The sequence below is a fragment of the Melitaea cinxia genome, chromosome 17, assembly GCF_905220565.1.
Source record: "Melitaea cinxia chromosome 17, ilMelCinx1.1, whole genome shotgun sequence".
NCBI lineage: Eukaryota > Metazoa > Arthropoda > Insecta > Lepidoptera > Nymphalidae > Melitaea > Melitaea cinxia.
In genome coordinates this window covers 2,964,732-2,982,328 of record NC_059410.1, presented here as the reverse complement: position 1 = coordinate 2,982,328, position 17,597 = coordinate 2,964,732, and the positions used below count along the sequence as shown (strand labels likewise).

The 17,597-nt window shown below is 35.7% G+C and overlaps 1 protein-coding gene across 1 annotated transcript; it reads left to right on the top strand.

Moving 5' to 3' along the window:
• Positions 1-102: 102 nt before the first annotated feature.
• On the top strand, positions 103-15,696 carry LOC123661799 (optineurin). Its single transcript, XM_045596739.1, has 15 exons — positions 103-243; positions 387-608; positions 3,321-3,563; positions 4,039-4,221; positions 4,661-4,750; positions 5,195-5,293; positions 5,951-6,076; positions 7,297-7,398; positions 8,309-8,445; positions 9,717-9,866; positions 10,981-11,077; positions 11,425-11,534; positions 12,499-12,610; positions 13,781-13,897; positions 15,333-15,696. Exons 2-15 carry the CDS (start codon positions 402-404, stop codon positions 15,480-15,482), a joined length of 1,923 nt encoding a protein of 640 aa, XP_045452695.1. The 5' UTR covers positions 103-243; positions 387-401; the 3' UTR covers positions 15,483-15,696.
• The last annotated feature ends 1,901 nt before the right edge of the window (positions 15,697-17,597 follow it).

Genomic DNA, 17,597 nt, shown 5'->3' with positions numbered 1-17,597 from the left:
AACGAAACTTACAAATTCAGACTAGGCTGTATGGATTATAGTCCTTTGCCTTTCCCTATTGGGGATAAATTTTAAAACAACAACAAGTAGAAATTAAAAACGATAATGCAAATTTGTTGATAAAATCTGAAATTGCATCGTTTTATATTCTAACAAAAATATCGTTCATCTGTGATTTTCATCAGTATCAGGCACTTGTGATTGTGACGCATAAAAATTTGTAAAACTGAATCGGCAACATTGGTAAGATTGAACTATTTATATTGTTATTATATTTCATTTATAATATTAATACACACGAAAATAATTACAAACTATTACCTTACCTTTTTACTCTGTTTCTTTATTTAAAATTGTATATTTTAAAAATATATTACTTCTTACAGGTGTTATGATACAAAATGTCGAAAAAATCTGAAATAGACGATGACTCTTTTATAATTGTCCTCCGTTCTTCCCCTACGACCGTCATGGATGAGGCGAGCACGAGCAAAGATAACGTGGATTTCCACACTGAGCTGGATAAATCACAAATAGAGGATGCTATGAAAGACTTATCTTTAGAAGTGAACCTGGCATTTAAGGCTCACTTCAGCCTTGGAGATAATGTGAGTTAATGTTTGTTTATTAGAATCTCTTACAAATAAATTTAATTTGTACGATTTTATTTTTGTGTTACCCACACATTAGGAAATTCTAAATGTCGGTTTCTTAGACCAAATATAAAATCATTATATCAAAAATTACGATCTAGCTGGTACATCGTTCCATATTTTAATTGGCTAGAGCACCGACACGGTCATTTGGAGATGCAGGTTCGCTCCACGCTGGAATGGTCAATTTTTGATATGATATTAAAAAATAATAAAATAAATATAATTTTTTTTACATTATGTTACACAATTATTTGTTATCTATCTCATCTTGTCCTGTAATACAATTATTATGTAGATCATGACTATTTAAAACGACACACAATTTCTTGCTGTTTTTTTTTTTTTTGATTAAGGGTAGGTGAGAGTCAACACGTACTAGTGTATCTTTCCTGTTATTTGGTGGAAATTTTTGTGTTTATTGTTATATTTTGTGTACTGTGCCGGTTTGTTTTGTATAGTAGTGCTTTTTTGTGTAATAAGTGGTAGTCCTTAATATGGAGTGGAACGCTTCACCTCCGCCTGATGAGGAGGTGACGCTGTTGGCGGATAAAAGACGCTTGTCAATGGATCCTGACCCCGAAAGTGTTAAAAAAGCTTCTCTTCGTTTGCCTCTGTGCAAGACACGTATACTAATCCAGATTTCACAGGTATTAAATTTGCTTATAATCAGGATGATAAAGGTCCCTTTTTCTTCATATCACTAAATTGGAATCTGTGCAAAAACCTGGTCAATCCATTCGCCTTCTCAATTTCGCCCAGTTTCTTCATAAAATCTCCATAAATGGAATTGTTAACGGAGGCAAAACCTAGGCAGAAATAAGATTTCTGTGGATTTTTTGTCAGGTGATCTAGCAAATTTATTTGCTAACTCAACCTCACTCTGGCGAAACCTGCTGTATCTCAGATGAAAATGTCTCCTGTCTTTTCTGCAGAGGTAATCATTGGGCTACAGATTGATCAAAATGTCTGGAGCATGAAAGGCAAAAACAAATCAAACTAATTATGAGCAAAGAGAGTATTGGTTACATATCTTTATACATTCTTCTTTCTTCTATCATTTACACAGCTTCATCACGTGTCCCTCATCTGTCCCGTCTATCCTATGCTGCAGCTTCTCAAGCACCGCCTAGGCTAGAGCCTTTTCCTCAAGTCACTCACCAATCCCAAAGCTCTGCTATAGAGCCTTCTCCTCAAATCACTTACCAATCCCAAAGCTCGCCTACCATTCCCCCTCTACATCCTACTGTAAAACGGTGTTCAGAACCCCTTTGCGCCCCTCTTATGATGTTTATGCTCATTACTCCATCACCAACTCTCCTAAATCGACCATGCCTAACGGTTGTGCTTGGTATGGTATGGTTAACACGGGCTGGTTTCCGCAACTCGACGACTTTGCGCCTATTTTGCGTGTTTGGGAGTGATCCGATTCACTCTTGCCACCCAAGCTCCTCCAGAAACTTTAGAAGTCTTTTTGAAGATCTCCAAAGTGTCTTCAGGGTGCCAAGATGTTGTGCCCGGTAAGCCGCTACACCTGGACAGTAAAGAACGTAGTAAGAACGTATTAGAACGAAGTACCTGCATCAGGGTGTTATGGCATTCATAGATTATACCTTACGGTTGTGCTTTTCCTAATCCCCAAATAATTGATCCGATCCCAAACTTCTAATGATAATTTAATTGAGATTATGGTTTGCGCTCTTATCAACATGATCTCCAAGTTTGGAGATGCAAACGGACAGACGGACGGATCAGATTTCCTTGATTCTAAAATTGCTACCCTTCCTCGGTCTCTGACAATCGTGTATCTAGTCGTGTATTCCTATCAAGCCATGGTTTTTTAAATACTCCGACTTAGGTAAAATATGTACGTCGATAATTATCCATATATGATTGGGTTTCTCCTGCACATCTGTGTTCTTGGCTAAGTTGCGCATTCGTGACAGTTCCTTATGTGAATGTGGCTTGGAGGAAGGATCTCTCAATCATTTGTTTTTTAATTGTCTGCAAGAGGTTCATGACTTCGGGACTAAGACGATTTCTTAGCTTGCCTTTGAAAGCATAAAACATAATGACTTGTGTAGTTTGATCCCCTTTCATGAAAAACCTTTGTCTGTATGCTATTAATAAGTGTGTTTTTGGATATCCAAATACAAGATTTTATAATATTTAATAAGAATAATAACAGTTTGCAAAATTATTACATTATTTTTCTTTTTTTCTCACACGCTTAGTTATATGTATAGGTATCTATGTAGGTAATATAACCTCAACATAAACACATTACTATCTGTTCCTTAAGTAAGTAATTTAATGCTTGGGTTATAGGTAACTGATATACCAAGTCAGTTTTTTTTTTTTTTTTTTTTTTTTTCGATAAACGTACTATTGGGTTAAGGTTTTAATTAATTTAAACTGAGTAAGATTTTTTAACATAAACTAGGTGACCCCCGCAAACGTTGGTTTGTAACATTGTAGCATGAGGTTTTTTTTTTAAATTTTATATAATAGATAGAAAAATAACATAATATATAAATTAATACACTCAGACTTGGGGCAGAAATCGAGCCCACAATCCCCAGAGCAAAAAGTAGGGTCACTACAAACTGTGCCGATGGTCAAATCATATTTATTATTAAAGTTTATATATTTACAAATACATTACAGCCATCTCCGAGTAGTATGATGGCAGCCAGTACGTTAGTAACGGACGAAAAGAGTACAGAAGAGTTACAAAGATGTTATGCAGAGTTGCTGGATGAGAATATGGTACTTAAAGAGACTTTGAAACAGAACAACGATACTATGAAGAAGCAGCTGATGTTGATATCCGAGTGTCAAGATTCAGCGCTAGAAACGCACTCGTCACATACACAAAAATTTAAAGAAATAATGGAACTCATTGAGAAAGTAAGTAAGATATGAATGGCTACAGACATAAACAAAAATACATAACACGCTCGCACACGCACGCACATGCATTCACACGCCCATATGCACTCACACGCACCCACAAGTACACACTCGAACACACGCACTCACACATATAGGCTTTAAAAAAAATCACGCTTGCGTTAAGTATATACAACAATAAATGTATTTTATAAATGTAGAATGTTTATTTTTATTCTTAAGATTTTTAACATTTAAGTAACAATTATCGTACAATTATTGCTCCCTGATGACGGATTTGCACAGTCGTCTTATTATCTCAAGCTTGATTTTCCATACGCGAAGGGCGTTTGTGATTGTATTGCCTATGTTGTCTACTGGAAAGATGTTGAGTGAAAAGCGTTTTTTTTTTTTTTTTTATTCCAAATATATTGTATCCATATTTTGTCTGTTTAAAACTTAAAATTTATATAAATGTGAATTGTTTTTTTAGCTCAGAAAAGAAAATAAACGTCTAAAGCGGAAACACACTCGCTTGCTAGAAGAAGCGGTAAAAGTTAACAATAAAACTGGTGAGAGTAAGTCGTCAGAGATCGAATTTGTGACCTCTCCTGATGATGACACCATCAATAAGCTCACTGCACAACTGGAGCTAGTTGAGAATCAACGACGGGAGGTAATTATGACTAGACGAATAGCCGCGGTATCACATATACTTAAATATTATATGGCCTATATATAACCTTTCTCGGTAAATGGAGTATCCAACACAAAAATAATTTTTCAATCTGAACCAGTCCTTTCCAGTTTGGATGTTTGTCCTTGTAGGTCTCCCCACCTAGGAGAGCACGTTAAACCGTCGGTCCCGGACGTAATCATACACACCTGATAGTGATTGCTACTCACAGTAGGGAATATATTCACCAACTCGCAGTGGAGGAGCTCGGTGGATGAATCTCCAATCTTTCTACATTCTACATGACACATACAAATTTTAATAGAAATGGCTTCTCGTCCGATCACACCCACTCTCCTCACCATACCTCGTCCCTCCACCGTCTCTCCTCTCAACATCATATACTAGTAACCCATTACAATGTAATTGTTTATTGAAGGTGATAGCAGATAACGAGAGGCTGAAATGTCAGCTGGAGGCGTCGACGCGGGGGATGGATGAGCTCCGGGAACAGCTGGGCCGGGCTGAGGTGGGTCGGAGTACTTGGAAAGTTTTTTTTTATATTTAACTTGACTGGCTAATAAGCGTATGGTTCACCTAATGGTTAAGCAATTACCGTAGCCTATAGACGTCTGCAACACCAGAAGCATCACAAGGGCGTTGCCGACCCTATCCCCAATTTCCCCCAGGAGCTCCGGTTACCTTACTCACCAACAGGAACACAACGCTGCTTGAAAACAGTATTATTTGGCTGTGATCTTCTGTAAGGTCGCGGTACTACACCAGTCGGGCTGCTCCATATTTGGAACGGGATATTTCTTGCTGTGCCCTACCCCAGTTTAAAGTGGAACGGTATCATTCGATGCGATCCACATTAACATCCTCCCAGAACTCCTGGGCCAGTTATTGTTCACCTACCCATCATTTAAAATTAATTTTGTTACTTGTATTTCAATATTTGTATATATTTTAGCTTCAATTGTTAAGCAAAGACGAGGAGCATGTGCAAAAAGTACAGCAACTGATGACCACTATTGACGACTTGGATAGTAAATTGAAGTCTTGTAGCTCGGTGAGTACTTTATATACATTTTACTACATGTATGGAATATATATTCGCTAATTTATATAATAACAATTATTTATTTATTCCCCGTTAACTTTAAAAATATTATTAAATTACATTTGGCGCAACATTAAATAGATGAATATGTAAAATGTGATTAGAATAAAAAAGGTATTTTTATATTATTTATTTTAGAAACATACAGCTTAGTTATACATTGAAATAAGTATTATGTATTAAGTTTATACATCAGTCAATCTATTTGGTAACACATCAGGCGCAGGTGATTTCAAAATATACCTTTAATTTAACAAAATAATAATTGTGTTTATTTGAATGTATATCGACAAGTAAACGACAAATACGCATTATTATCTTTAACTTGAATATTGGTCAGATCTTTTAATGGCAACACACGAAAAGCTGGTACTTGCTTCGGATAAAAAAAGAAACATCAAAATCGTTACGCCCAGTAAAAAGTTACGTAACACACAAAAAAAAATACAATCCAATACAAAATCTTCTTTTTGAGTCTGTAAAAAATGTTTTTTTTTTTTTTTTCCTTCTAATATATAAGGTTGTTTGGTTGTTTTATATAAGGACACTGACAGTAGTTTCTGGCAATACTTTTGTTACCTACATATATAATACTCTATGCTTCAGAATATATCTCCAGAAGAGGTCGCTAAACGAGATGAAGTTATACAACAGCTGGAGACAAAGAACTTTGCGTTGATGAACGAACTGAAGAAAGCTCAGATAAAGATACACGACTTGGAGAATATTAAAGTAAGTACTGATTGTACTGATGCCGGATATTTTTGTGGCGTATCCACATATATAAAAACTTTTTACATAAGGATGATATCAAACCTCATTTGGTTTTTATATTTATTTATTTTATGGAAACAAACAGATCATAATAAATTTTATACATAGCACATATTTAAAAAATCATTACCAAAACAGTTTCCAATAATAATTTAAATGTATATTTTTATGTGGAACTGTGTTATCCCTTAGTCGCCTCTTACGACACCCACGGGAAGAAATGGGATGGCTATATTCTTTACTGCCGTAGTCACACAACAGTGCCGTAGCCACCTTGGAACTTAAAAAAGCCGACCGATGGCGGGATAACCATCCAACTGCTGGCTTTGAAATACACAGGCCGAAGACGGGCAGCAGCGTCTTCGGTGTGACAAAGCCAGCCCTGTGGTCACCAACCCGCCTGCCCAGCGTGGTGACTATAGGCAATACACATGAGTTCACGTTGTTTTTGGCGCGAGCTTGTGGAGGCCTATGTCCAGCAGTGGACTTTGATAGGCTGAAATATGATGATGACGATATTTTTATGAAAATAATTTTTCGATAGATGTAGACGATTTATGCTTAACATATATTTATTACAGTTTTATATTCTACTAACTTGGGATTTTGGGGATTTCACTCAAACTGTGTCAAATCACGTAGGAGACATGATTTGACACAGTTTGAGTGAATCTTTGTTTTATATCGAGATCTAGCATTCCTTAAACAGAGCCGGAAGAGGGCGCTGGAGGACTTGTAACTTTATCATTATAAAATCTAAGAACTGTCAAGCTATAAAAAAAATAATTGAAAAAAATAAATAAAATATCTCTAGACCCTCTTATCATCTGTGAAATGTGAATGTATGTTTGTTTGTTACGCTATCACGCAAAAAGCGCTTAACCGATCATCATGGAACTTTGTATATATATTCTTGGAGGTATTAGAAGTAACATAAAATACTTTTTATTAAAAAAAAAATCAATGCGAGTGAAGCCGCGGGTAAAAGCTAGTACCTCATAATGCTAAACAAAGAGAATATTTTATGGACAAACCAACAACCCATTGATATAATTACATACTTTTTTCGATATATGCATACAATTATTACATTATATAGATAAATATATATTAATCACCCAGAAGAAAAGCAGAAGAATTATAAGAAAATGTTACATATAATAACATTGTTGTTTTAGTTGGAGTTCGTACAATACAAGTCCGGAACAATAGAGACAATTAAAATGTACAAGGATCACATACAAGAACTGAATGACAAGATAAAGGACGTCCAAAAGACGGTGAGTTATATTATTAGGTCGATAAACAAGCGTACGGGTTCACCTGATGGTAAGCGATTACCGTAGCTTATAGACGTCTGCAACACCAGAAGCATTGCAAGTGCGTTGCCGACCCTACCCCCCATTCCCCCAGGAGCTCTGGTCACCTTACTCACCACAGGAACACAACACTGCTTGAGAGCAAGCAGCTTATTTGATAGTTCGAGTTACTTCCACAGTCGGGCTGCTCCAGATTTTGAGCAGGATATTCCCTACTGCGCCTTACCTCAGTATAAGTAACTGAGTAAAGGTCAATAATATATTATACATTAAACCTGTATCTGTACTTTATAATTAGTTATGATTGATTCAACCCATAATAATCCCACTTCTGGGCATAGGTCTCTTTCTGCATGTAGGAAAATGGTTGGACTTTAATCCACCACTCTGCTCCATTGCATGTTAGCTGATATGTTTTCTGATATGAATAATGAACACTATCAGCTGTTTCTGATCAACCGGGTCCGATGGTGTACTGTGTACAGTTTATAAGTTCAGTGAAAGACGACATGTGAGGGGAAGTCATGAGGTAAACCAAACCTAATAAATGTCGTTTTAACACTGAATTTTTGAGACAATTGTAAGTATATATAGGCAGAAGTTCGGATGTCGATGTGTGCAAAAATAGCAATTTCACAAGAAATAATCTAAATTATAGAAATTCATTCACATTACATTGCTGAGTGTAACCCATACAGACAACTCAACGTGATCTGCAGGACAGCGTGGAAAGAAATATTCGTAAATACAAATATCCATCCCAAACTGGAATCGAACCCGCAAAGCTCGGTGTTTAGGTGTCTGCACCAGAGAGGTTGTTGTTAGACTGTGACCTGTGAGCTTGTTACATTTGTTTTTTTTTTACCTGTAGGTATTCCAACCAGTAGACTTGATGCTTACCACCGAAAGTGAATCGTCATCAGAATATTCCACATACATGGCTAATGTGAAGTTATACGACAGGACCCTCAAACACCTTTCCGAATACCTCAACGCATTGACTAATGGGTAAGATTCATACTGATATTGTAATCATTAAAACTAAAATTTAAATTATCTTCGGGCTACTCCGGCTAATTTATTTTTTTGTATGTTTCTTAAGTCACACGGAAGGTTTTAATAAGGTTATCAGTGATTCCATCAACATAAAATTAAAACATCATTGTGGCTTATAGTAGAAGATCCGAACTAGAGAAGAACTTCACACGTCTATTTAATGAATAAATTTTTTAATCTACACATCTTCGTGCCGTGTGGCTACCCCCTCTCTTCCCCTGTTTAATAATAATATTTTCTAAAAAAAACAATTTATAGCGAAAGATTTGTCTTAAAATCACCTGGCCTTTCGCATATATATTTAACTTACTTTAGTAAATGTAAAATAATTTTTATCCATCAAGCAGATGGGTGAAGATCTCGTCGAGTTCGGATCTTAGACTGTTATGCTAATGTAATGTCACAAGTAACAGTATTTGAAGATTACTTCATAAGAATCGATCTTTATAGAAGGCCGGAAATAATACTGAGGGTATGAAAACAAAATACGAGGAGTAAAATCCACTGAACGAATGACCTCGTTACGTTTCTCGTAACGCCATCTATCACGTAAAGTCTAAAGGTGTAATGTTTTCTAATAACGCCATTTGGTTGCGATAGATGGCGTTATTTAATTCGATTATTATTTATAAGTATGTTTATCAAAAAGAAAAATATGTTGTTATACCAGTCGGCTGTTACCTATAACACAAGCATTAAGTTAATTACTTTATATATATTTATTTATTTATGTTCGGGGATAATAGTCGTTTATGACCCGATTTTGATAATTCTTTTTAAGTGTGGTACCATGCTAAGGAAACCAGGATCTGATGATGGAATCCCAGAGAAATTGAGGGAAACCCTCGAAAGTCGTAGTTACGACAAGTGCATTTGTTAATTTTTTTCGACTACTTCCGTTGTATTTACTTATCGATGTAATTGAAATCGGTTTTTTTCCTTTGCGAGCAAACACAATTATTTTAATGTAACTTAAGCGTAATTTTCAATTGCTCTCTTAGCTACTTCAAATGAAAAGTTACTCTTATAACAGCACTAGATGTGTCCCGTGGATTCATTCGCGTTGTTATATAGCCTTTCAATCTCATACAAATTTAACAATTCAGACTAGTAATCTCTGAAATTAGCTCGTTTAAACAAACGAACAAACACCACTACTTTATAAATATTTGTATAGATTATTTTTGTTGAAATTTAAACTTAATTCAAAACTATTATTTCAGGTTATCCGATAGTTTGGTTCATTCGTTAGGTGTGGTCGCAAGCCTTCAAGACTATAAATTGGAGCGGGCTTCGATAGACATGGTTAAATCTGGACTCACCGATCTGAGGCAAATGTTAGACAAACAGCACAAGGCCGTTGTCAGTAATATGTAAGTTTATTAATTATATTACTATTTACTGTGTGGTTACGGTAGTTAGAATATAGCCGCCCCCCTCTTACCGTGTGTGTCGTAAGAGGTGACTAAGGGATAACACAGTTCACCTTCCACCTTGGAACTTAAAAAGCCGACCGATGGTGGGATAACCATCCAACTGCTGGCTTTGAAATACACAGGCCGAAGACGGGCAGCAGCGTCTTCGGTGTGACAAAGCCAGTCCTGCGGTCACCAACCCGCCTGCCCGGCGTGGTGAATATGGACAAAACACATGAGCTCACGCAATTTTTGACGCCAACTTGTGGAGGCCTAAGTCCAGCAGTGGACTGTATTAGGCTAAAATGATGATGAGTGATTAATAATATTATCGTGAGTTTCTGATAGAATTTTAATTTGGAAGTGGGTTTCTCATAGAAAATTATTAACGTCTAAAGATGTTAGATTTTTTGGAAATTTCAAAATGCGTTTCATGTTATTCTATGGTGACTGAAGATTTAACAGAAATATATTAATAATTATGATGATGAATGATGAGATCCCACAGCATTATTTCAAAAAATCTGGAATTAATATTTTTAACGACACAAATTTTAAATTTAAAATAATTATTAAATTGTAATTATCAGCAAAGTGATCAGTTTATAGTATTTTTACAATTTATTTCTCTTTAATTCTTTGATTTCTTTTGTTTTAATCTTTTATTGTAGTTAATTTAATTGTAAAACACTATCTTAAGTTCTTGCCATGTGTATGTTATTTATGTATGTTATTAGTGTATGTTAGTCAAGTGTAATGTAGCTATAACCTTTAATTAGAGTCACAGTCAGACTCTACTGTTATTGTATATGCACTTGAAATATGGTGTATACTTTGTTCGTGTTCTATAAATAAATAAATTATCAATAATTTCTGATAGAATTTTCTTATTAGCAGCATAATTAGCAAATTGAGTATTATTAAGATGTGCACAATTTAGTAATGATTTTGTATGTATTTAGTTATATGAAGAAAAGATTTTATGTTACTTCCATTGTCTACCAAAAGATATTTTGTGAATAATTAATTTGATTGTTAAAATGTAAACAGTTAAATGAAAAATTAATTGCAGAGGTCAAGTTCGAGGCGCTCTGGTAATTTTCGAAGGTATCTTCAAAGACTTTAATGAACTCCTTAAGAAGTCAGTCTCCAATACTGAAAATGTAAGTGTATTTATTTCTTAGTATATAGTACATACATTTCTTTAATACATTTTATTATACTCTTACTAACTGGCTCGATAGACGTTGTCTGATCTTGTCAAACGTAAAGTTGATATAATTCCCTAAAATCTTTTTACATGGGGTCAGTTAAAAAATAAATACACGTGATATCTCGTAACAGTCTCGCCTCAAAGGATATTTCGTGTTTCCCTGAACCGCTCCTCTTTCCATCCTGACGTGATTATTGAACGACCCCATATCAAAATATAATAGTTTAAATGTAGAATGACTATGCCAATAAAAGAATATAATAGTCAGTGTACCCACCACTCAACCCCCCCCCCCCCCCGCAGGTGCCCGCGCAGCTGTCGGCGGCGCTGCTGGCGCGCGGCCAGGAGCTGGCGGATCTGCGCGCGCAGCTCGCCGACTGTGACCTGCTGCGCGCGCAGGCAGACTCCTACCGGTAGCTCCACCACTACACTCTCAACCTGCACTACACCACCTGCTCTACTCTCCCACCTAAACTTCACGCTCAACCTGCACTATATTAGACTCCGTCTGTACTACACTACACTCCACCTGCTCTACTCTCCCACCTAAACTTCACGCTCAACCTGCACTATATTAGACTCCGTCTGTACTACACTACACTCCACCTGCTCTACACCCCCACCTGCATACGCTAGCACACTGATATACTGACAACTCGTATGGCCGACTGTGAGTGCACCCTCCACTTCCACCACACCCTCCACCGGTTCTACATCCTACACCTGCACTACTCTCACCAAAAATCCACTTCATTTATATAGACAAGTAATACAACATGGTTAAATGAAAAAATAATCAATGAAATACACTTTTTTTTTTATCTTATAACATACACACAGTCTTCTGTTCCTATGGTAAGCAACTTAATGCTTGTGTTACAGGTAACAGCAGACTGTTATAACTATATCCTTTTTTATAAATATATATAGAAATAATTCATATATAAATACAAATATTACACCCAGACTCAGGCAGAATTCGAACTCGCAAAGCAGGACACAAACTGTTCGAACAGGCTAGTCTTTATTATTATTTAGACATTATTAGAGATGAGTCAAAAAGTATTTGTCGGATCTAGATCAAATTCCTCTCCAGAACATGTCTGTTCAAGCGGCCATCGGTCCTGTGATCAGTTCAAACGAGTGATCAATTAGTCTGCACAATAGGCCTGCACTGTCTCTTAGATATACGAAACGTAACTAACTATGAGAGAAAGACAGAATGAAAATGTGTGCCGCTCCCTCTTGCTCCGTTCGCCTCGCCCCATCACACTTTTCGTAACGCTCTCGTCACGCATTCACTAGCTTACTCTCCAAGTAAAGCATGCGGTAAACTTTACTTCAAAAATATATGCTTAAAATTAAAATATTCTCCAGGAGTGACTTCGAAGCTGAGCGCGAAGCTCGAGAGAAGATGGCCAGTGAAAAAGTGACGATTCTCACAGACCTCAGAACCGCGCAGAAGAAGATACAAGAGCTTACCAGTCAGGTAACATACACGCAATACAGACACAGCGCCTTAACAAAAATATAAATTACACTAAACTATAATAGTTTTGAAAGAAATTCACTATGAAAATTTTAACTAATATTTGTTATAGCAATAATAAATTTGTACTGGGAAAATAACTTCACATTTTCAGTTTTATACCAGTGCATTGTTGCTGCAAAGTGTGATCCTCCTGATGGTAAGCAGTTGCTGTAAATATGAACATCTCGAAAACAAGGATTATACCCTCGCTGATAATATAACGCAATTTTTATATATACAACTAGCTCGACAAACAAGCATACGGCTCACTTGATGATAAGCGATTTTTTTCCCTATCCCCAATCCCTCTGAGGTCCAATAGGAACACAAAACTGCTTGAAAGCAGTGTTTTTGCTGTGTTTTTCAGTAAGGTCGAGGTACAACCCCAGTCGAGCCGCTCCAGATTTTGAGTAGGAAATTTCCTGCTGTGCCCTACCTCTGTTAAAGCATTCCCAGCAGCTCTGGTTACTTTACTCACCACAGAAACACAACATTACTTGAGAGTATATTGCTATGATCTCCTTTAAGATTGAGGGGATTCCCCACTTGGACCGTTCTAAAATTTGTGCCAGAAATTTCATACTATCGCTTCAGCCTGTAATATCCCACTACTGGGCATAGGCCTCTTTCCCCATGTAGGAGAAGGATCAGAGCTTAATCCACCACGCTGCTCCAATGCGGGTTGGCGGATATATTCCCTACTACGAGTAACGATCGCTATCAGGTGTACATGATAACAACCGAGGCACGGTGGGGAGACCCAGGAGAACTGCACAAACACCCAGACCACGGCAAACACCTGCATGGCCAATACAAATGTTTGTCATGAGCAGGGATCGAACCCGCAACCGCCAACGCAACAGATACAATCCATGGCTGTAACCGTTGCGCCAACGCGGCGTCGTCTATGCTGTACCCCAAAAATTGTACTTCTTTTTCTTTTTTTAAATTAACTTCATGTTTTTTTTTTTTTGATTAACCATCCTGAAAATAACGAACACAAAAAAGAATTATCCAATTTGGCGCAGTGGCTCGAAAGTTATACGAATACAATCATTTCGGCCATTAATGAAAGTAATGTACCCTTAATACCTGCAAAATGATCGTAATCAAAGGCTATATTTTCAGTTGGAAGAGATCCGCGTCTTAAGTCCGGGACTACACAAGAGTGTTACCAGCAAACGACCCACCGCACCCTCTTCCTCTACCACTACCACTACCACGATCACAAACCTTGGCAACACGGTGAGTTTTATCCTAAAAACAAAATAATATTATAGTCACATTTGGAAAAACAAATTTTGCTAATTATTACATAGCAACATTGAAATAACGTTAAAGGTCGTTAAACCCCTCGCTAGTGGAGCTCATTCGACTTATTATACAGCGGTTCTTAACTAAGTGACACATGAGTGACAAGAATGACGATATACGAAACGTAACTCTCTTTCTATCTTATATCTCCCTCTCAATTTCCGTTCGCCTTGCCCGATCACACTTTTTGTAACGCTATCGTCACCCATTCACCAGCTTCCCAAGTTAAGCGTACATAAAGAAGTTTTACTTCAACTGAGGAAATAAAAACAATGAACGAAACCGAACAGAATAAATGAACCTAGTGAGATCTTGAGACTCACTCACTATGGGTTCCTCGTATGCGTACCACTTATGGCGGTACCAACACCAATAAAACATGAACTAACCATGAAACAATTATTTAAAATAAAACGTCCCGTATTCGTCTCTTTTCTTGCATGGGTCTCAGTACCAGGCTCACCAAACCGGTGACGTTGTAAGTGTTGCCATCAGCGTACGCATTTCAAAATTAAACAAAAAACTTTTTTGTCTGTAATTTTTATACCCTACATATATCTTCATTGGAATATCATCATATCTTGTACGATTTTATTTTTGTGTTACCCACTAAATCATTAGGGAATTCTAAATATTTTTTTAATGTCATATCAGAAATCGACCGTTCGGGATCGAACCTACATCTCCGACTGACCGTGTCGGTGCTCTAGCCAATTAAGCTATCGATATAGACGGCGCCACGGTCGAGTACATCGTTCCATAGCTTTTCGATTTATGATATGACATTAAAAAAAATATTTAGAATATCATCATATCATCAATTGGATACAGGATTTTGTTTTTGTTTCATAGATTCCCCTTTGTGTTTTGATTATAAAGACTAAATTTGTGCATTGTAATTTTAATTAGGTTTACGTGATTTGAAGAAAAAAATGTACATTAATTGATAATTTTTAAGTATCAAACTCAGTAATAGATGTGGTTCGCTATCTAGAGACATCATACCAAAATTAATTTTATTTTCTCTACTTTTTCTTAGTCCTTTTTTCACTTTCATGTGTTTGACTATAGCTTTATGGTATATAATCTAGTTTTTCAGTGAAATATCAGTCTTATATATTACCAGAGTATGGGCAAAAAGTTAGATTAAATTATTATTTACATATTTTTATGATAAGATTGCGTTTGTTTCCCCTTTGACAGTTAAAGCTTAACTGAACTTATAACGTACTGTCAAGTGAGGTTAACAAACAAGCATATTCTTAAAAGCACTATAAATATATTTCAAATCGAACTTATTTTTTATTTTTATTTATTTGATAATTAAGTTAAATTTCGGAAATAAAGACTGTACACTCATAACAAGGTTCGGAAAAAGAAGAAAATCGTAACCAATAATACAAAAGAAGTACGAGAGAAGACACCCCCGCCTCTACGTTTCGATTGCCCTGTCTGCGACCAGCCCTTCAAGACTCTCATACTATTAGAGCAACACGTTGAATCATGCTTATTATAGTTGATAAAAATTAGAAATGAACTTAGCAAATTTTATAATTAATGTAGTTGTGCTATTGCGCATTTGACGCTTTTAGAATCTTTATGCTGGTTCTGTACTTTTGTCTTATTTAATGTCGAATACGAGTATGTGACTCAAGCTTAAGAATTTTGTATGAACTTTTTTTTCAAGCTAAAAGCTGTCTCTCAGAAAAACAAACAAATAGATTTAAAATACACACTTTTTTTGAATTTGTCAAATATACACATATTTTGTCATTGATTTATTCCAACACAACTGTAATTTTAAAATAAAAGTAACATTTTTTGTATTGCGGCCTAATAAAACAATTATACTGATCAAATTCTGTTTGTTTTCCATAGTTATAGCAAAAGCGAATAAGCCAGGCAACATATTTTTAACAGTTTAAATTTGGCTATAACTCCATCACAATTTTTGTAACTGTTGAATAAAATTTTAATTAAAATACATACATACACTTGTTTTATTATAGACATCTTAAGTTGAAAATTGTTTTAAAAAATGTTTGTCTTTCTGTAAACCGTTTATCTCTCTGCCCTTATCCCACTTCTGTAGGGTCGGCACAACATTTTTTCCTCTTTCATTCCTCTCTATTATTCGTCACTTCAACGCTTACTCTTTTCTTTCTCATGTCCTCACTCACACAATCCATCCATCGCTTTCTTGGCCTGCCGATCGCTCTTCGTCCTTTGACATTCATCCCTAACGTTCTTTTACCAATATAGCGTTCATCCCTCCACGCTAACCTCATTTTCTCCGTCCTGGGTGTGACTTTCAAACTTCCCCTCATATGCTCATTTCTAATTCCGATCTTTTCCGATCTTTCCTCGTCACATTCGTGTGCACATCCTGTTCCAGAGACCTGTCGCCATTTCATCCATCCCGCATTTATTCTATTTTTCACGTCACGGTCTACATTGCCTTCATTTGTATTAATGACCCAAGGTACCGGAAGTCGTAGCAGACTGGTAAGGATACACCGTCCGTTTAACTTTTTTTTTTTTGTTACAACTGAGGCTCAATTTGTGGTAGTTTGAACGTACGTATGGGACCAGCTTTAGATTTTTTTTTTTCATTTTTATTAATTGTATTTTATTTTATTATGTTATTATTTAAATGTTTTAATTAATGTTAACAGTCAAACTTAACTTCCATTTCATGTAAATGCATTTTTATTTTATAATTTTATATTGTTTCTTTATTTTATTTATAATAAACTTTTGTAATTAAATTTATTGATTTTGTTATAAAAATATTATCCGAAAATTAAAAGGCAGAATCGGTAAGGTTTTAACTTTGTAAGTTTGTTTTTGATAACACTGTTTTATTAAATATTAAAAACATTTGACATTTGTTAACTTATACAAGTCGATACAAGCGAGAGACAACTACATATCATTTCTGAGCTATATATACAACTAGCTGACCTGGTGAACTTCGCATCGCCTTCATTTTTTTCCTAAATATAATAATTACATATGTCAAAATAAAATATAGCCTATCTTTCAACTTTGATGAAATTGCACACCGTGTGCAATTTTGATTAAAATCGATTAAGTAATTTAGGTTTAGGAGTCCGTCGGGTGACAAACAACGTGACGCGTAATATATATGTATATATATATATACATACATATGATAAGATATAAGTCAAATAAAAGCGGTAGTTTAGATTGATTTACAAATGAAATTTAAGTATTGCTTCCATTTGACAGTTGATTTTTTTGTATGTAGATTACAAATGGCGTGTCATTTAATTTAATGACTAGTTTGTATCCACTTTATATTAATAAGCATGATGTACTGTGTAAGTGTGTGACGTCACAAATATGTAATTTTTTGTCTGTTTTACAGCGTTTTTTATACAGCCTAGATACAACCGAGAGGCATTACATTATACCACATGTACTATATATAATTTATAAGCTATGTACAAATAAAAGAGTTAAAAAATAGTAACAGTTTAGACAATATATATTGTCACTGTTGTATATAAACACCTAATAGATATCCAAGGATATCGAATGTTTAATGCCTTTCGCTTGTATACATTATGCAATATTGTGTGGCCTATTGTGCTCAATAAGCATGTAA

Excerpts from the sequence above, each read along its gene's own strand:
- LOC123661799 (XM_045596739.1), top strand. The coding sequence starts at position 402 with ATGTCGAAAAAATCTGAAATAGACGATGACTCTTTTATAATTGTCCTC. Across the intron at positions 4,751-5,194 it reads AACAGCTGGGCCGGGCTGAG|CTTCAATTGTTAAGCAAAGA; the intron begins GTGGGTCGGAGT and ends TATATATTTTAG. Across the intron at positions 5,294-5,950 it reads AATTGAAGTCTTGTAGCTCG|AATATATCTCCAGAAGAGGT; the intron begins GTGAGTACTTTA and ends TCTATGCTTCAG.